At 48.0% G+C, this 17,490-nt stretch overlaps 1 protein-coding gene across 5 annotated transcripts; it reads left to right on the top strand.

Annotated features, from left to right (window-relative positions):
• The first annotated feature begins 2,542 nt into the window (after positions 1–2,542).
• On the top strand, positions 2,543–16,352 carry ITGB1BP2 (integrin subunit beta 1 binding protein 2). 5 transcript variants are annotated; one of them, XM_081180523.1, is made up of 11 exons: positions 2,543–2,794; positions 6,827–6,876; positions 7,910–7,966; positions 9,026–9,165; positions 10,137–10,255; positions 11,161–11,216; positions 12,228–12,298; positions 13,396–13,498; positions 14,652–14,774; positions 15,122–15,184; positions 15,702–16,352. In XM_081180523.1, the coding sequence occupies exons 1-11, from the start codon at positions 2,731–2,733 to the stop codon at positions 15,999–16,001; spliced, it is 1,146 nt and encodes a 381-aa protein (XP_081036649.1). In that variant the 5' UTR covers positions 2,543–2,730; the 3' UTR covers positions 16,002–16,352. The 5 variants fall into 5 exon arrangements, with proteins under 5 accessions (XP_081036649.1, XP_081036651.1, XP_081036650.1 ...); XM_081180525.1 differs by having other exon boundaries at positions 2,545–2,794; positions 11,164–11,216; XM_081180524.1 differs by having other exon boundaries at positions 2,548–2,794; positions 14,655–14,774.
• The last annotated feature ends 1,138 nt before the right edge of the window (positions 16,353–17,490 follow it).

Raw genomic sequence — 17,490 nt, 5'->3', positions numbered from 1 at the left:
AGCATTTGTATCTCTCCAATCTCTCCACATTTCTTCTCCAAGGAGCTCAGTGTGGCCTATGCAGCTCTCTCTCCTCTTCATTTAAACTCCACAACAACTTTGTGAGGTAGGGTAGGTTGAGAGGCAGTGGCTGGCCCAAGGTCACTCAGTGAGCTTTGAGGCTCAGTGGAGATTCGAACCCTGGTCTCCCAGGTCTTGCACTTTAATTGCTATACCACATGGGCTATGTGAACACCCCTGTTCTTCATGCATGTGCCGGGCATCACATCTTCTAGGGACCTTCTTCTGCAGTGCCTTTTGGGGAAGGTGTGTGCATTGCATGGTTGCACCTCCAGTTGAAACACCATATGCAGCCATCACAATATTCTTGCATCTGTACAGGGAATCTGGAAACAGATGCTCACAGAGAGCAGGGATGGAGGTGGGTGGACCCGATTGGTTGTGTCACTTTCCATCCAACTGTCCACAACAGTCTTTTGTTAGCAATCTTTTAGGGACAATAGCCTTTGGGTCTTTTCTCACATGATCCCCACTAAGGCTGATTAGTGTGTATGTAGGGCAGGAAATAGAAGAAGATTATAGAATTGTAGAGTTGGAAGAGGGTCACAAGGGTCATCTAGTCCAACCCATGCAATACAGGAATCTTTTGCCCAACGTGAGGCTCAAACCCATGACCCTGAGATTAAGGGTCTCGTGGTCTCTTGACTGAGCTATCCAAATGCATGAACACAAGAACACCAGATCAGGCAAAAAGGCACATCTTGTCACCTCACATCCTGTTCTCAGAGTGGCCAGAAGCCTATTATTTTATTGCTGCTCTTTTGTTTGGTTTTATTTTTTTTCTTGGTTCCTATTTTTATCCTGTAAGTTGCTCTGAGACACTTCAGTGTAAAAAATGACAAAGTGGTAATAACAGAAGGGGCCAGCGTAGTGTAATGGTAAGGGTGCCAGACTAGGACATGGGAGATGAGGGTTCGAATCCCTGCTCAGCCACAAAGCTCACTGGGTGCAACCTGGGAGGCTGGCCTGTGCCTCTCTGCTTAAATGACCTCAGAGGGTTGTTGTGGGAATTAAATGGGGGGCAGAAATTGTATGTACACCACCTTGAGCTCCTTGGAGAAAAAATGTGAGGTAAAAGCAATGAATAGATTTAAAAAAAAAAGTACTATGGGAAGCTACTCTCCCCACTTGTGATTCTCTAGCAGCCCCAACAGTGGAGGTGGGACATAGCTATTATGGTTGGAAGTCGCTGTCAGCTGCAAAGTTGCCTATTTTTTAAAATCTACCTTAATTGAGAGCTACCACCACTACGTCTTGAGGAAGTGGATTCCACAGCAGTGGCAGACCTTGGATTCTCAAATTTCAGCGGTGATTTTTGTGACCCCAAAATTTTGTCGTCCCCCAACAGTGCCCCCAGACTTTGCCCCCAGTGCAACCGAACTGGTCATACACCCCCTAAATCTGCCTCTGCCCACAGCCCCCCCACTTCTGGTAAGGACATGCATCCTCCCAACCACTGTGGGTTTGTGTTCAAAGTATGAAATGCACCATCTCCTAGAAAAACCCTAAGATGTCAAGATTGTGGGGTTTTGGGGATCTGAGCACCACAGAGTGGGGTTGGGAAGCCAAGTCAAAGATGCAAGAGAAACAAAAAGCCACACACACACAATACAATTAAGGCAAATCCAGTCTCCCTGAAAAATAACAATTATGGGAACTGTAGTTTAGCCCTCACAGAAGGCTGGCCCACCCACAGGGCAAGGTGAGGCAACCACCTCAGGTGTCAGGGTCCAGTGGGGCAGCACATCCCAACGTTGATGTTTCTTTCCCACCCCACTTGGAATTATAGAATTGTAGTGTTGGAAGGGACCCCAAGGGTCATCTAGTCCAACCCTCTGCCTTGCAGGGATCTTATGCCCAACGTGGGCCTGAGGTTGAGTCTCATGCTCTAGGGACTCAGCTGTTGTTCCTGATGTAGATCTTTCCTGACCCCTTATTCCCTGCCTCAGGTGCCAAAATGTCTTTTGCCAGCCTTGCTACACTTCCCAGCACCCTTAACAAACTACCGTTCCTGGGGATGGTTGCGGGTGTTGGGCTAGAACCTGGCTGGGAGACCAGGGTTCGAATCCTCTCTCAGCCATGAAGCTCCCTGGGTGACCTTGAGCCAGTCACCGTCTCTTGGTCTGATCTACCTCACAGGGTTGTTGTGAGGATGAAATGGGGAGGAGGAGAACCACATGCAACACTTTGAGATCCTTGGAATATAAAGGTGGTATAGAAATGTAATAAATAAAAACAAACAAACAAAATTTTTGCGGGGGCAGGGGTACTTAATGCAACGCAGCCCAAACAACAGTTGATCTGAGCATCTTAAATATGGAGAAGACCAGTCCTTTATGACTCTGGAGCATCTGCCTTGCTGCTGCCGCCGCTGCCGCCCCATTGCGCTGTGCCCTCCCCGCCGGGGCAATCCACGCCTGTTTGTTCAGTGCTTCTGGTAGGCCGAACGGTTGCATGCCCATCTTTGGGCCGGGCTCCGGTTGCAGGGCCCTCCCCCTTGCCGCCTGCTAAAGATAGCCAGGGCTCGTTTTTCGCCCAGCCCCGAAAGTTCCGGTCGAGAGAGCCTCTCTGACTGACAGGGATGCGTGCTGGACAGTGACAGAGCCGGCCCGGCTTGCTTGCCTGCCTGCCTTTCTTTCTTTGTGAGGGTCTGGATCCCCGACCCAGGAGATGGCTTTGCTCTGCTACAACAAGGGATGCGGTCAGAAGTTTGACCCGGAGAAGAACACGCAAGGTAAGTCAGAGGTCCGGGACCAGCGATGGGCGGCCTCTGATGTCCACGTGACTCCATGCGAGTTCCCACGGCACTCAGGAGAACCGCAGGAAGTTTGTTTGCAAGGAAGCGTGCGTGTAAGTTAGGAGAGTTGCTTTAACAGTTGACACGTATGCATGTGCGCGTGTGCGCGTGTGTAGTATTACCGCTTGCTTGCTTTCCTGTGCCACTCCGGCGAGTTCAACAGGTGATGCGATCACCCCAGAGCTATGATAAGAGGCTAAATTTCTGTCTGATGTTCACAGGACAGGAATCTCTGTAAGAAGACAACAATATATTGTTATTACAGTATTGTTACTAATCTTTACCGTTGATTAACTAAACCACAGTCTCAAGGCAATTTACGGGTAAGATGATTAAAAACACTTAAAAACACAAAAGTAACAAATGCTTTTAAAACATGACCTTGTAGATGTGTCTCTGGCTGTGTACTCACCATACTTTTGAAGCATATACACACTGGAACCCTGGGAACTGTAGTTTACCCCTCAGCTACAATTCCCAGCACTCTTAACAAACTACAGCTCCCAAGGTTCTGGGGTGGGGGTTGCTTTAAAGGTACTGTGAGCCATAGAACCAGCAAGTTCAAAGCAAATGTCAAGCAAGGAGAATGTCTCAGTCATCTGCAGAGTCTGTAGTATCATTGGTATGCTTCCAGAGGGGAAAAGGTGGAGTCTCCAAGGCAGAGAGAATTACTTCAAAAGCACCTCTTGGGCTACACACACACTTAAAGCATCCTGGGAACTGCAGCTTATTATGGGTGCCGGGAACTGTAGTTCTCTGTGGGGCAAACTACAGTTCCTATTATCCTTAGGGAGAAAGCATGTATGGTGTATACACAGCCTTGGTTTACCTGCTCAGTGCCAGGGTTGCATTGCCAGAGCGAAAAAACAGACAATAACAGTGCATTAGTGGACGCTCCACACATCCTTCAGTTTTATTAGTTGTTCTGTGATGCTTCCCCAATGTTACCATGTTATTGCTGTTGAAATGCCCCCCCCCTTCTGTTATAGATTGGATTATTGCAATGTGGGTCTACTCTTAGGCCTGGTCTGGAAGTTCCACCGGTGCAGAATGCTGCACGTAGACAGTTAGTGGGGATAAATTCTCACCAGCGCATAATTCCAAAGCTCAAAAGCTTGCGCTGGCTGCCCATATGCTACTGGGGCGAGCTCTTTGCTTTTGTATTACTTTACAAGGCCCTTAGCCACCTGGGTCCAAGTTACCTTAGGGAGCACCTGATCCCTTATATCCCTACCTGATCACAGAGGTCTCTGGGGGGGGCACTGTTCTTGCCCCCCCCCATGGCTCAGATGCACAGCGTGTTTAGTATTGTGGGCACAATTTTGTGGAATTCCCTTCCTGTTGAGGCCAGAGGCCCCCTCCCTGTTGAACCTCTGGCACCTACTGAATGCTCTTATTATTATTATTACAGCAGGCTAAATAAATCTATCTATCTATCTATCTATCTATCTATCTATCTATCTATCTATCTATCTATTATTTGTACCCTGCTAATCTGACTGGATTGCCCCAGCCACTCTTGACAGCTTCCAACATAAATAAAAACGTAACACAACACTACACATTAAAAGCCTTCCCTATTCAGGGCTGCCTTCAGATGTCTTCTAAAGTTTATATAGCTACTCATTTTCTTGACATCTGATGGGACAGCATTCCATAGGACGGGTGCCACCACCGAAAAGACCCTCTGCTTGGTTCTCCGTAGCTTCATTTTTTGCTGTGAGGGACCCCCCAGAAGGCCCTTAGAGCTAGATCTCAGTGTCTGGACTGAACGATAAAGGTGAAATCCTTCAATGGATTTTTAATTTTTTAAAAAACTTTTTCTTTTCTCTCATTACCAATAAACTTATAACATACAGATTACATAAACATCTCTCCCTCCCCAATTTTGGACTTTCCTCGGCTTCCGTTCCTGATTTATTTACCTCCTTATATATTCTGCATTATATTTTGAATTATGGTGCTGGAGGAGACTCTTGGGAGTCCCATGGACTGCAAGAAGATCAAACCTATCCATTCTGAAGGAAATCAGCCCTGAGTGCTCACTGGAAGGACAGATCGTGAAGCTGAGGCTCCAAGACTTTGGTCACCCCATGAGAAGAGAAGACTCCCTGGGAAAGACCCTGATGTTGGGAAAGATTGAGGACACAAGGAGAAGGGGACGAGAGAGGACGAGATGGTGGGACAGTGTTCTCAAAGCTACCAGCATGAGTTTGACCAAACTGCGGGAGGCAGTGGAAGACAGGAGTGCCTGGCATGCTCTGGTCCATGGGGCCACGAAGAGTCGGACACGACTAAACGACTCAACAACATATATTCTGCCATCTTCTACAAATATCATACTTTTTCCTTTTATTACATTACCTATTCCCTATCCATAAAACTGTGAATGCTTATTTAAATCCTACCATCAGATCAATGTTCTTCCTTTGTTTCTGCAAATATAACATAAAAGGTTCCCACTCTTTTTCAAAATCCCTGTTGTCCTTTTCCCGAGGTCTGTGTGTCAGCTTCACCATCTCTGCATAACTCACCACTTTTTCTTGCCATTGTTCTGTTGTTGGAATTTCTCCAGTCTTCCAATTCTGCGCTAGCAGTATTCTTGCTGCCGTCGTCGCATACGTAAATAGTGTCCTTTTTTCTTTTGGCAGGTCTTGCCCTAAAATGCCCAACAGGGAGGCTTCTGGTTGTTTAACAAATGTTATTTTAAACTTTTTTAAAAAATTCATTGTAAATCATTTCCCAGTATACCTTAACCTTTTTACAATCCCACCACATATGACAAAAAGTCCCTTCAACCTCTTTACACCTCCAACATCCCCTCTGTTCATTTTTATATCTTCATATAATTTTCCTTTAACAATATACAATATCAAATTTACTTTCCAGAGTTATGTCCAATCTACAAATTGTATGTTGTGGCCTATATCTTGTGCCCATTTAATTATTACTGATTTCACTTCCTCATTTTTCGTTTCCCATTCCAAAAGAATGTTATACATTTTCTTTAATAATTTTGTGTTCTCTTCTATTACAGTGGTACCTCGGGTTAAGTACTTAATTCGTTCCGGAGGTCCGTTCTTAACCTGAAACTGTTCTTAACCTGAAGCACCACTTTAGCTAATGGGGCCTCCTGCTGCCACCGCGCAGCTGGAGCATGATTTCTGTTCTCATCCTGAAGCAAAGTTCTTAACCCGAGGTAATATTTCTGGGTTAGCGGAGGCTGTAACCTGAAGCATCTGTAACCTGAAGCGTCTGGCCCCGGTGATTTCCCTGCCTTTGCTTGGTTTATTGCATCTATAATTTCCTGCATAGTTATTTCCTTCAATGGATGTTAGATTTTCTAATTTTAACTGATTTTTTTTTGTATCGTACAATAGAGACTGTTGTAGTCAAGGGATATGTAATTTGTTTAAATAAATACGATAACTAACATAGCACAACAAAAGTCGAACAAAACCCTAGGCTGTTTGTGTTTTGAAAAGCTGCAGGATTTCAGCAGGGGGCTATGGGACATGCACAGATCGGAAATGCAGCAACATGTTCACCCTGGAACCTTTGCGAGTGAGAACAGCATCAAAAGTGGGATCATGTACAACCACTCCCCAATACTGCCCCAAGCACAAATTGTCCTGAATGCCCACTGAGAAGGATATCTGAGGGGCCAGGGGTGTGAAAAGTAATACCGCTTGCAGACTTCACAAAGGGATCCAGTTGCCCACTGTGATAATGGGATGCAGGGCTACATGAGCCTTTGGCCTGATTCAGTAAGATGAGAGCCTGGATAGTTCCAGTTGGTTGGAGTGTGGTGGTGATAATGCCAAGGTTGCAGGTTTGATCCCCCTATGGGACATCAGCTTATTTCTGCATTGCAGGGGGTTGAACTAAATGATCCTCAGGGTCCCTTCCAACTCTAGGATTCTTCTGGCTGAACTGTTGACTTCTACCATTTTTGTTTCCTGCTCTCAGACTCCTGCCTCTACCACCCGGGTTTACCCATCTTCCATGATGCCTTGAAGGTGAGTTGGTTGAGCAGAGCAGGGCAATGGGTTGAAGATCATCACTGCTGTGCCACATCCTTGCATAGGATTGCGCAGGGTCTGACTTGGCAGTGGGGTCTGGAGAGACTGGCATAAGGCATGAGAATAGCAGGTTGTTCATAAGGTATGTGTGTGTATGGGGGGCATCCTGTTGCTTTACATTTTGGCTGGGCTTAGTAGCCCTTGGAATTCCTATCATACCACTTTAAACTGTCATGGCTCCCCCCCAAAGACCCCTGGGCACTGTAGTTTGTTAAGGGTGCTGACTGTGAGTTGTTAGGAGCAAGGGAGGATTTAGGGCTGTGCAAGGAAAGGAGAGAAGGCAGAGGCACTGGGCTTTGGAAAGGAGCTGTGAGACTCTGACAGTGTTTTAGAAGCCTCCCTTCTCTTTCCCAAAACCTAGTTAATGCATTCCCAACTTTGGGGTGCTATGGGAGCTTGGGAGGGCTCCAGGGCCCTGCCAGAACCTCATGCCTCTTTCCCAAAGCAGAACTGCCCCCTCACCCAGTTTTGTAAAAGCAGCATGAGGGCTGGGGGTGTGTGCAAATTTTGGCGCCATTCAAGTCTGCCAATGATAGAAGACCCCCTCCCTCACAGAGCTGCAGTTCTCAGGAACCTTAACTAACTGCAGTTCCTGCAGTTCTCCAGGGAACTGTTCAATGTACGCTGAGGATGTGAACTTGGCTTTCTCGCTTCATGCTCCATGGCTGTGAATTAAGAGCATCTGTCCTGTGCCCACCATTTTCTGTGAGGACTGGGGAACTGGAGGTATGAGTTTGCAAAAAATTCCCCTGTCCTCCCAGCATCAATGCTGCATTCTGGGACTTGTTGCCCTGCCCCCCTGGTGTTACTGGTGGTTAAAAAAGAAAATATGCCACTCCGCTAGCTGTAAAAGAGCACACAGGTTTTCCCTGCCAGACACCAGTATTAAATTTCTAGTTGCCTCTAGTAACCATTTGTGGGTTGCTGTGTTTGTGAAATGGAGGACTTACCCCTATGTTATTCCTCCCAGGGCTGGTCTTGCTGCAAGAAACGAACCACCGACTTCTCAGAATTCCTCTCCATAAAGGTGTGTTCTGTGCCCATTGGATCTTCCCCTTCACCCCATAGTGCGGGCTCCTGTGAGCCAAATGAGTTTTGACCAATCTCTGGTGTGCCACTCTTTTGGGTGAATTTCTTTGAACTGTATGAGCCCTATGCTGGAGGTTCAGGCAGATGTTCTGATGACCATTGCCTTTATGTAAATATCCAACCTGCTGACCCTTAGAGTCATAGGAAGCTGCCTTATACTCAGCCAGACCATCTAGCTCAATATTGTCTACATGGACTGACAATGGCTCTCCAGGGTTTAGGGATCTCTTTCAGCCCTACTTGGAGACACCAATGATGGAATCTGGGACTTTCTGCACGCAAAACAGATGCTCTGCCACTGAGCTATGGCCCCATCCCATCTCAAAGGCTTAGAGCAGGTAATTAACAACTGGAAAGCAGCCAAACAAGCACTAGCAAAACAGCTAAATTAAAATGGCTAGTTCAGCAAAGGTAGCAGATGGTGACATGTTATATTGACGAACACTGGATCAATCTGTCATGTCTTGAACATATAAAGCTGAGCTTTCCTAAATCAGGCCAACTGGACCACCTAGCCTAATATATTCTTTCCGCTTGGTAGTTTTGCAACTGAGATCCTTTTAGGGGGGAGATGTTGGGAACTGAATTGGGATGTTCTGTGTGCAGAACAGGTGGTCTACCACAGAGCTATGGCCCCCACCTCCATCTCTTATGGCAGACACTCACATGAATGTGCTTGCAGATGTAAGCAGCCAGTGCATGGAATAGGAGAGCACTCACTTTCAAGGGCAGGAGGGACCTTCCTCACAATATAAATGAGTGCTACTAATATGCTGTGGCAATGTGGCATATGGGCGTGCTCCTTTGCTTACAAGTACATGGACACATCATGTGCCTTCTGCAGAGGTATTTTGTAACATGTGAAGGGGCGCTTAGTGGGCCACTGGTTCCTACAGCTTTGGGCACTTCCAGACGACCTGTTTATTGAGCATTCCACCTGATTTGGTTGTGGAGAGGTTCAAACTAGGGCCGGACGCTATGCATTTTGTCCCCAAAGGGCTGCACCAAAGGTTATCACAGCAATGAGAAGCCTCCAGAGCCAGAGGAGGCCTCGAGCGAGCCAAAGGTCAAGACAAGCACTGAGGTCATCATCCAGGGGCCAAAGTCAGCAGAGATGATGGAGCGTGAGAGGCCCAGGTGAGGTGGGGAGAAAGGGCAGGCCATTCTCCTGGGACCAGGGGCAATGGGTTAAAAAATTGCCTTGTACCATACCCTCCAACATTTATCCAATGAAAATAGAGATATCCTATTCAATAATAATGATAATGATACCCCACCATCTGATTCGGTTAGCCAACACATATAAAAACATAATAAAACATTAAATATTAAGAAAAACTTCCCTATACAGGTCTGCCTTCATATGTCTTTTAAACGTTGTATAGTTATCTCCATTTGGGGGGGGGGGTCACATAACTGAGCCAAAACCAACATTTCTCTGATGGAAATAGGGATGTCTTAAGGAAAAGCAGTACATTCCAGGATCAAAAACGAAACCAGGATGGCTTCTGTAAATCTGGGACCGTCCCTGGAAAAAAGGGACATTTCAGGGTCTGTTATACTGAGCCAGACCATTGGGCCATCCAGCTCAGTTTCATCTATCCTGATAGACAGCATCTGTCCAGGGCACTGAGCAGAGACATTCCCAGCCCTACCTGGAGGGGCTGGACCTGGGACCCTCTGCATGCAAAGCAGACGCTCTGCTACTGAGCTACAGGCTCTTGCTGGATCAAACCAAGAGTCCCTCTAGTCTAGCCTACTGCTCCCCTCGATGGCTAGCCAGATGCCTCTTGCAACCCCCCCCCCCAAGGAGACAGTGAAGGCAGCATCCCTTCCGTGTTGTATGCCCCAGTGTCTGCCACTGAGAGGCAGACTGCCTCCAGGTATGAAGGCCCCATTTTGGTGCTAATTCCTGTTTAAAGCCCTGGGGCCTTGTGGCAGGGAATTCCACAGGTGAACTGTGCATTTTGTGAAGGGGGTGGCACATGGTGAAAACAGCAGCGTCCCCACCTTCTTGGAACCCTGTTTCAGATGAAGCTTGGCAGTAACTCTGAATCTTCATATATAATCAAATCTCTTTTGTTTTTTATTTTGTTAACGTTCTCCAGTTCTGATGAGCCTAAACAGCTGCTGCCTGTGAAAGTGTCCGGATCTCTGGCGCAGGCCCTGAGCAAGCTGGATTTGACCCGCAAGGACCACCCGCCAGTTCAAGGCTCAGCAGACACTCGTAAGAGCCTTGCTGGTTTGGGAGGGTGAGGTGGGAAATAACTACAAAGGGGTACAGGACAGGTATTGTACTTGGAAAGGATTCCCCCAAGTTTTGGTGCCTGCAGGCATATTTGGAAATCTAAGAAACTGTTGTGGGCACTCCAAAATACCCCTTTCACAGAATAAAAACAAACAATGTCCAGAACCCCCTCTCAAAAACAGACAAAACTCACCCCCCAAAGAAACAAATAATACTGCATCTGCAGCAAATGTTTAAAGCACATTTGACACATGTTTAAAGCACATGGCTCTCTCCAGAGAATCTTTGGAATGGTAGATTACCCTTCCCCCAAAGCTATAATTCCCAGCACCCTTAACAAACTACAGTTCCCAGTATTCTATGTGGGAAAGCTATGCACTTTAAATATATGGTGGAGATGCGGCAGGGGGCTCCCCCATCTTGTTTAAGGCCCAAGGTCAAGAAGTCCAAGCAGTTTGAGCAACCAGATGTTTTCATTTTAGAAAATCTGAGCTGGGTTCCCTTTCTGCTACAAGCGGGAGCCTGCAGTGGCTACCTGTTGCTCTGCTGGATAAAAATGTAAACTCTTGGTATCCAGTACAGCACTAGAACATGAGCTTTATTACAGGGGTGTTTGGGGTTGCTGCCTTTGTGCTAAGCATTGACAGGCTCACCTGCCCACCTCCCTTTTTATGGGTCTGATAGCAGTGCACAGCAAATCAGTCACCCAGATCTACAAGCTCAGGGCTGTTAGTTAGCATAGGATCTCCCTGGACTTTAATCAACCGCAGTGGATTGCACTTTGCAGAGTCAACAGGGCTAAGCTCCTAGAAGTGGGGGGGGGGGCTATCATTTGGGGGTTTGCAAAGTGCCCTCAAGATCTTTGCATTTGTGCCTCCCCACAACAGCTTCCCTGGAGGTGAGCGCTGGCACCACCTGCAAGAACTCTGGCTGCAAGGCGGTGAGTCCTGTGTTTGGGTTTGCCCCTCCCTTTCTAAACTCCCGGCATGTCTCCTCAAGCCTGTGCTCTTTCCATGAGAGTTTTCTCAGATTCCCAATACTGCCCCCCCACCGCTGTTCATTTACACCCTCTGCTCTGAGACTTTGCATCTCTGACGTGAACTTCTGACCAAGCCTTAAGGCAACCTACCCCAGCCGCACATTTTGGACTACTGCCCCATGGTTCCCAGCCGTCATCGTCAGCTGTAGTTCAACATTTGGAAGAGCACCAGGTTGGGGGAGATTGCTATACCCTGTCTGATTGTGAAAGGATGGGGTTTCTGGGATATTTATCTAGCATGGAAGCTCGGTGAGCTTCATGGCAAAATTGGCCTTTGAACCTGGTCCCCACCTAGTCCGGTGCTCTAACTGCTATACCACACAGTCTCTTGTGGTAGTTGCAGTCCAGCGTTTGGAGGGTACAACATTGAGGAAGGTTGCCTCAAGCCTAGAGCCCAATCTGTGGAGGCTGCTCAGTTTCCTCTTCCTAGGTCTCAATGCAGAAGGTCAGCAGCAGGAAGGATGGGGACAGAGGTGGAATTCCTTGCTTCTGTCTTTCATTGGCTCTGGCGCCACCTACTGTTGGGCTCCATGCCACCTGCCAATCCCAAAGGATACCAGCCACCACTGGCCTTGATCCATGGTTTCTCCACTCCAAACAAGATTCCTGCTGGGAAATGGAGCCCACGGCTGTGGCTGGTGCATCAGGAAGCAAAGGGTGGGCCTGGGGCTTCTCTGGCCAGCAGCAGTGGCGTAGTGTGGGTTGTCAGCACCCGGGGCAAGGCAAGTAATTTGCGCCCCCTAACCCGTGGATTTGCGCCCCCTAACCCTAACCCCCAAATGTTGCGCCCGGTGCGGCCGGCCCCCCCTGCACCCCCCACGCTATGCCACTGGCCAGCAGAGAGGTGGTTTGGCCGCCTCTGCCTCCCGCAAGGCTGCTTGGCTGACCTTTCTGCCCTGGCTTATCTTCCAGGTTTACCAGGGAGAAGAAAGCGATAGGGAGACCTGCACATTCCACCCTGGGGTGCCTGTCTTCCACGAAGGGTAAGGCGCAATTCCTCCAGCCCTGCCTGTGGGATCATGGGGTGCTTCGTCTCCCATGTTCAACCCATGCTGGCCAGCTGGAGGACGGTTTCTCTTTGTCAGCAGTTGTGTTCTGGTGCACAGGCTATTCTGTTCCTGCCTTGTGCTTTGCAGGGTGCAATACCCCTGGAGCTCTTTTATCATACTCGTACAGCTCGAGCAGGTTGTTCCAGGGTGCGGAATCAAGCACACAGCACTGGACCCCCATCCCTATCTGGCAAAATCCAGGACTCCTCCCCCAAATACTTCTGCTTAATAGAGCTCACCTCATGCACATGCTTTCCCTGTGCTCACTCCAGTCAATCAAGCTTCTGCCTCCCCCCATCCTGTAGATTCTAGTGAGGATGATGCATTCCAAGGCAGCTTGTGACAAAAAGTAGCCTAAATGCCCATTAGAGCTCATTGTTCCCCATCAGTGAAAAGCCCAAAGTTGTCACAAAATAATTGGACGTTTTTGAGCTATTTTTTGAGGGACATGGGCAAGAACAACACTGCTGACATCAGTTGCCATACATGCAGATTTTCCTGAACATTTAGCTGATTTCCGCCCAGATTCTGCTTTCGGCTGCAGTATTCTGGGCGTGACATATGGCAACCCAACATAAGAAGAGCCGGCATTCTGTTCTCACAGTGGCCAACCAGATGCCCCTTTGGGAAACCTGCAAACACCCCTCCTTCCTGAAGTTTCCAGCAACTGATATTCAGAAGCATTGCTGCCTCCAGCTGTGGAGGCAGAGCATAGCCTCCATCATGGCTGGAAGCCCTTGATAGCTTTATCCTCTTCCATGAATTTTTTCAATCTTCTTTTAAAGCCATCCAAGTCCATGACCATCCCTGCCTCCTGTGGGAATGAGTTCTTTAGTTTAACTAAGTGCTGTGTGTGTATATGTCCCTCCAGTCTTCCAATCTTCTGTGGGCAACCAGACAGCTTAGGAACAATTTGCTACACTCAAATAGCCAAAGTAGGATCAAGGCAAGAATTCAGGGGTGGCTTAATTCTCAGCCTCTTTCCTGTGCTTCTCTCTCCTATCGGTTCATTTGATCCCCCACCCTCCCAGCATGAAATACTGGAGCTGCTGTGGAATGAAAACCACCGACTTCACAGCATTCCTGGAGCAAAAGGGTTGCAGCCGAGGGAAGCACACCTGGGTGAAGAAGCAGGTGAGGAACACACGCTCCTCTGGTCCCCTGTTAGGGATGGGCAAATCTCTCCATTTCAGTTTTCTCAGTCTCTCTCCCCTCTCCTCCCTCCGTTTCTTAAATTCAGCTCCCCACATGTCCGCAGAAATTTCTGGATTTTTAAAAATCCCCATTAAAATTAATCAGCGGGCTGGTGTGAATTTCTCCTATTTTTGCATGCGGTTTTGAGCAATGCACACATTTCTGCAAGGTGTTTTGATGGGATTTCATGCGTTGTTCTCACATATATACAGTGGTACCTCGGGTTACATATGCTTCAGGTTACAGACTCCACTAACCCATAAATATTACCTCGGGTTAAGAACTTTGCTTCAGGATGAGAACAGAAATTGCGCCGTGGTGGCAGCGGGAGGCCCCATTAGCTAAAGTGGTACCTCAGGTTAAGAACAGTTTCAGGTTAAGAACGGACCTCCGGAACGAATAAAGTTCTTAACTTGAGGTACCACTGTACTTGGAAGTGCTGGTCATTCACTTCTTCCCCATGACCTTCACACACACAAAGTAATCCATTAAAGGAGATTGAGAGCCTGCACCTTAAGTGAGTTAATAGTATGAGATGTATTTGAATGTTGCACGTGATGGTGAAAGTAGATGTGATGTAGGAGGGTTGTGATAAGACTATATCGGGGGGGGGGGGAAGAATAGGCCCCATTAGTTAAAGTGGTGCTTCAGGTTAAGAACGGACCACTGGAACGAATTAAGAACTTAACCCGGGGCACCACTGTACATGCATTTTGACACATACTTGCCCCTCTTAAACACATTGCTTGGCTGGAGAAATGCTTTGCAAAATGTGAAGTTCACATTTGAAGGATAGCTGTGTTCTAGTTCAGGAATTGGGTTGAGAAGTGCAAATTAGGTTAGTTTCTCATTAAAATGCAAAAAAGAAAGAAAGAAAGAAAATAAATTATCCTCCTCCTCTGCTTGTCAATCACCTTAGTGTGCTTACAGGGCTTCCTATGAAAAGGGGCTCCTTGCCTGTCTTCACCCTTGCTTTGCAGCTAAGATACCCTCCCCCCCACCAACCTTTCAAGGCCCACCTGCCTTGAGCGAAGTGGCTGCTCCATAAATAGGAAGTGGGCAGGTGGGAATGTTAACTGGCTCTTTTTGGCAGCAGGACAAGAAGTTGGTCTCTTGCCGGCAGGACTGGCACCAAACCGGCAGCCAAGTGGTGGTGACCATCTATGCCAAGACCCCTCTGCCAAATCTCAGCTCTGTGAAGGCCAACCGCACAACGGTAAGGAAGGGCAGACAGTGCCCTGAGGAGGGCTATCTGCCCCTTGGAGCAACCTTGGCGCTGCTGAGTGCAGTGCTGGCCTGCATGGCGAATGTGCGATCATTGTATTCTCCAAAATGAGATGGGTGTGGTCAGTGCTATTTTTCTAGAAAAAGAGGTGCCGGAACTCACCATGAACACCTGCCTTTTTTCTCTTATAATGGCAATGGCGCCCATCTGAGAGGTGCCAGAACTGAGTTCTGGTGAGTTCCAGCTGGAAAAAAAAGCCCAGGGAGTGGCAGTGGGGGTCCTACAGCAGGACAAAATTGTACTGAAGTTGCCTCCTCTTTTTATTCCCCTTCCTGCAGCTGGACATTCATATTACTTTCGAAGGAGATAAGGTTTTCCAGGCAGAGTTGGATCTCTGGGGGGTAAGTTTTGGTTGCTTCACTTGGTAACAAACTATAATTTTTTAAAAAAATGAAAAACATACACAGGACGGGGCCTGTGTTGAGGGTGCAACGACAGCTAAAGCTATTGAATTCCTACTCCATGAACAGCTGTTAAACACACAGGAAAAATACAGTTACCTTGCAGTTCTACAGTTTGGCTACAGTGGGGAAGCCTAAACATGCCCTCCACTCGCATAGCAGACCTTATAGCATGGCACAGCTATAAACATGCTGCCTAGTGTGTCCAGTCATTGGATCCCTCTTTCTTTCCCTCAGAAGTTCTCCTCTGCCTGCAGCCAAAGGTTCCAGAAGCCATGATGCTGGCTCCTACAAGAGGCTACTAGCCGTGATGACTGCCCTCTGATAATCTGCTGCCTGAAGCAGTTGCCTTCCTTTGCCTAACGTTAGGGCCAGCTCTATACCATACTATGCCTTGGCTCTGTGACAGCAGAGAGTCAGAGCAGTATTCATTAAATGGCACTCTTCTCCTCTCCAGGTCATCAATGTGGAAAAGAGCTTTTTGAACATGTTGCCCTCCAAAGTGGAAATTACCCTGAAGAAGGAAAACGCTGTCACCTGGGCTAGGCTGGAGCACCCCCAGGGCAAATCACAAATGTTGCGGCAGCAGCAGCAGCTGGAGACAGACAGCTTGGAAAGCCAGAAAGCCAGAGGAGCTCATCTGGAAGAGGAGTCCGACGACAGCTTGAGCTGGTCAGAGGAGGAGGAGGAGGAGGAATGGGAGGAAGGAGAGAAGAGCCAAGCCCCCCCTGCTAGCCACGACTCTGATGGGAAGTGAGTCGCAGCTGAGTGCTGCAACCTGTGGAATTGGGAATGGGCTGGACTGTTCCCAGCTCTGATCTGTGTTGCTGAAAACAGGGGCACCAACCGGGTGCTACAGGAAGAATGCCCACTGTTTGCCAGGGACAGACTATGCCTGATGCTCCTCCTCTTCTGTCCAGGGCTGCAGAGCTGTCTGGATTGGGATGCAGGTGAAGGGAGGTGGGGGGGGCATATCCAGGGTGGTGGGAACCGGTGTATGGAATTTCCCCATCCCCTCTTTTGTTTGTGTCTCTGTTGCTGCATCTCATTCATGGAATAAGAAACTTTCTTCAATAAAAAGGAAGATGAAAAGTATACTATGAAAGTACCACCGTCTTGGGCAGTGTTTTTGTGGTTGTGTTTGACTCTTGGGAGATTGTGCTTGGCTCAGGGTTGGGGGTGAGGGGAACATAGGAAGCTGACTTCTAGCTCAGTCTTCATCCATGCTGGCAGTGATAAGAATTGCCGGTCTGTTAAGTGCCGTTAAGACTCTTTGCGCTTGAGTATGGCATCGGAAGACTGCACTCTGCCGTTTAATTCATTAAGAGACCAATATAAGCTGCAGCCTCTGGGCGTTAGGAAAACAAGAAGCTGGCTTTATACAGAATCAGACCATTAGATTACCTTGCCCAGTATTGTCCAGCCTGACTGGCAACAGCTATCCAGAGTCTGAGGCAGGGGATCTTTCCAACCATACCTGGAGAAATGAGGGACTGGACCTGGGAGCTTCTGCATGCAAGCAGATGCTCCAAGACTGAGTCATGGTCCTTCTAGGCTTTGTGTGGGTTTCCATTTCTGAATTGGGGTTGCCTTCACATACCTGCTCTGGACAAGGCACAGCATCATTCAGACAATTCAGAGCAAGCAAAGGAAAAGTAATTCTTCACATAGTGCACAGTTGAACTATGGGATTGGCTCTCATTAGATGCAATGGTGGCCACCAGCTTAGGTGACTTTCAAAGGAAATCAACTCCATGGAAAAGGAGGCTGTCAATAGCCATGATGTGTTGTCCCTCCACTGTAAGAGGCAGTATACCTGTGACTTGCTGGGAGTCACAAGTGGGAAGAGTGCTGTTGTGCTCAGGTTACAATTTCAGGCTTCCCCCTGTGGCATCCAGCTGGCCACAGTGACAGCAGGACTCTGGGCTACATGGACCTTGGGACTGATGCAGCAGCCAGTCTCTTCTGGTGCTCCTACCATTTTCAGAAAGGGAAAGGATGTAGAAGGAGCAGAAGCAAGGGAAATGTATGTTTGCCCCTAGCAGAATTTTGATCCACCTGAACAGTTTCAGGTGTTGGAGGGAATTTTGGGGGGCGTTGAAGCTGTGCAAGGGTCAGTTTGCAGGCTTGGAGAAGTGGTGATAATAACTATCCATTGAAATGACTACTTCGCAGAGTTGGAAAACGAGAACAGCCTGATGCCAGGGTGGAGAACACCCTTCTCAAAGACCTACCTTCTTGGCATA

Source organism: Podarcis bocagei (assembly GCF_964188305.1).
Source record: "Podarcis bocagei genome assembly, chromosome: Z".
Classification (NCBI taxonomy): Eukaryota; Metazoa; Chordata; class Lepidosauria; order Squamata; family Lacertidae; genus Podarcis; species Podarcis bocagei.
The sequence above is the reverse complement of the archived record's forward strand: the minus strand, read 5'-3'. Positions and strand labels throughout refer to the sequence as shown.

What these genes read in the sequence shown, in the direction of transcription:
- ITGB1BP2 (XM_081180523.1), top strand. Translation starts at nt 2,731, where the DNA reads ATGGCTTTGCTCTGCTACAACAAGGGATGCGGTCAGAAGTTTGACCCG. An exon ending in CCCGGAGAAGAACACGCAAG is followed by an intron (nt 2,795 to 6,826) that starts GTAAGTCAGAGG and finishes TCCTGCTCTCAG; the next exon opens with ACTCCTGCCTCTACCACCCG. An exon ending in ACACCTGGGTGAAGAAGCAG is followed by an intron (nt 13,499 to 14,651) that starts GTGAGGAACACA and finishes TCTTTTTGGCAG; the next exon opens with CAGGACAAGAAGTTGGTCTC.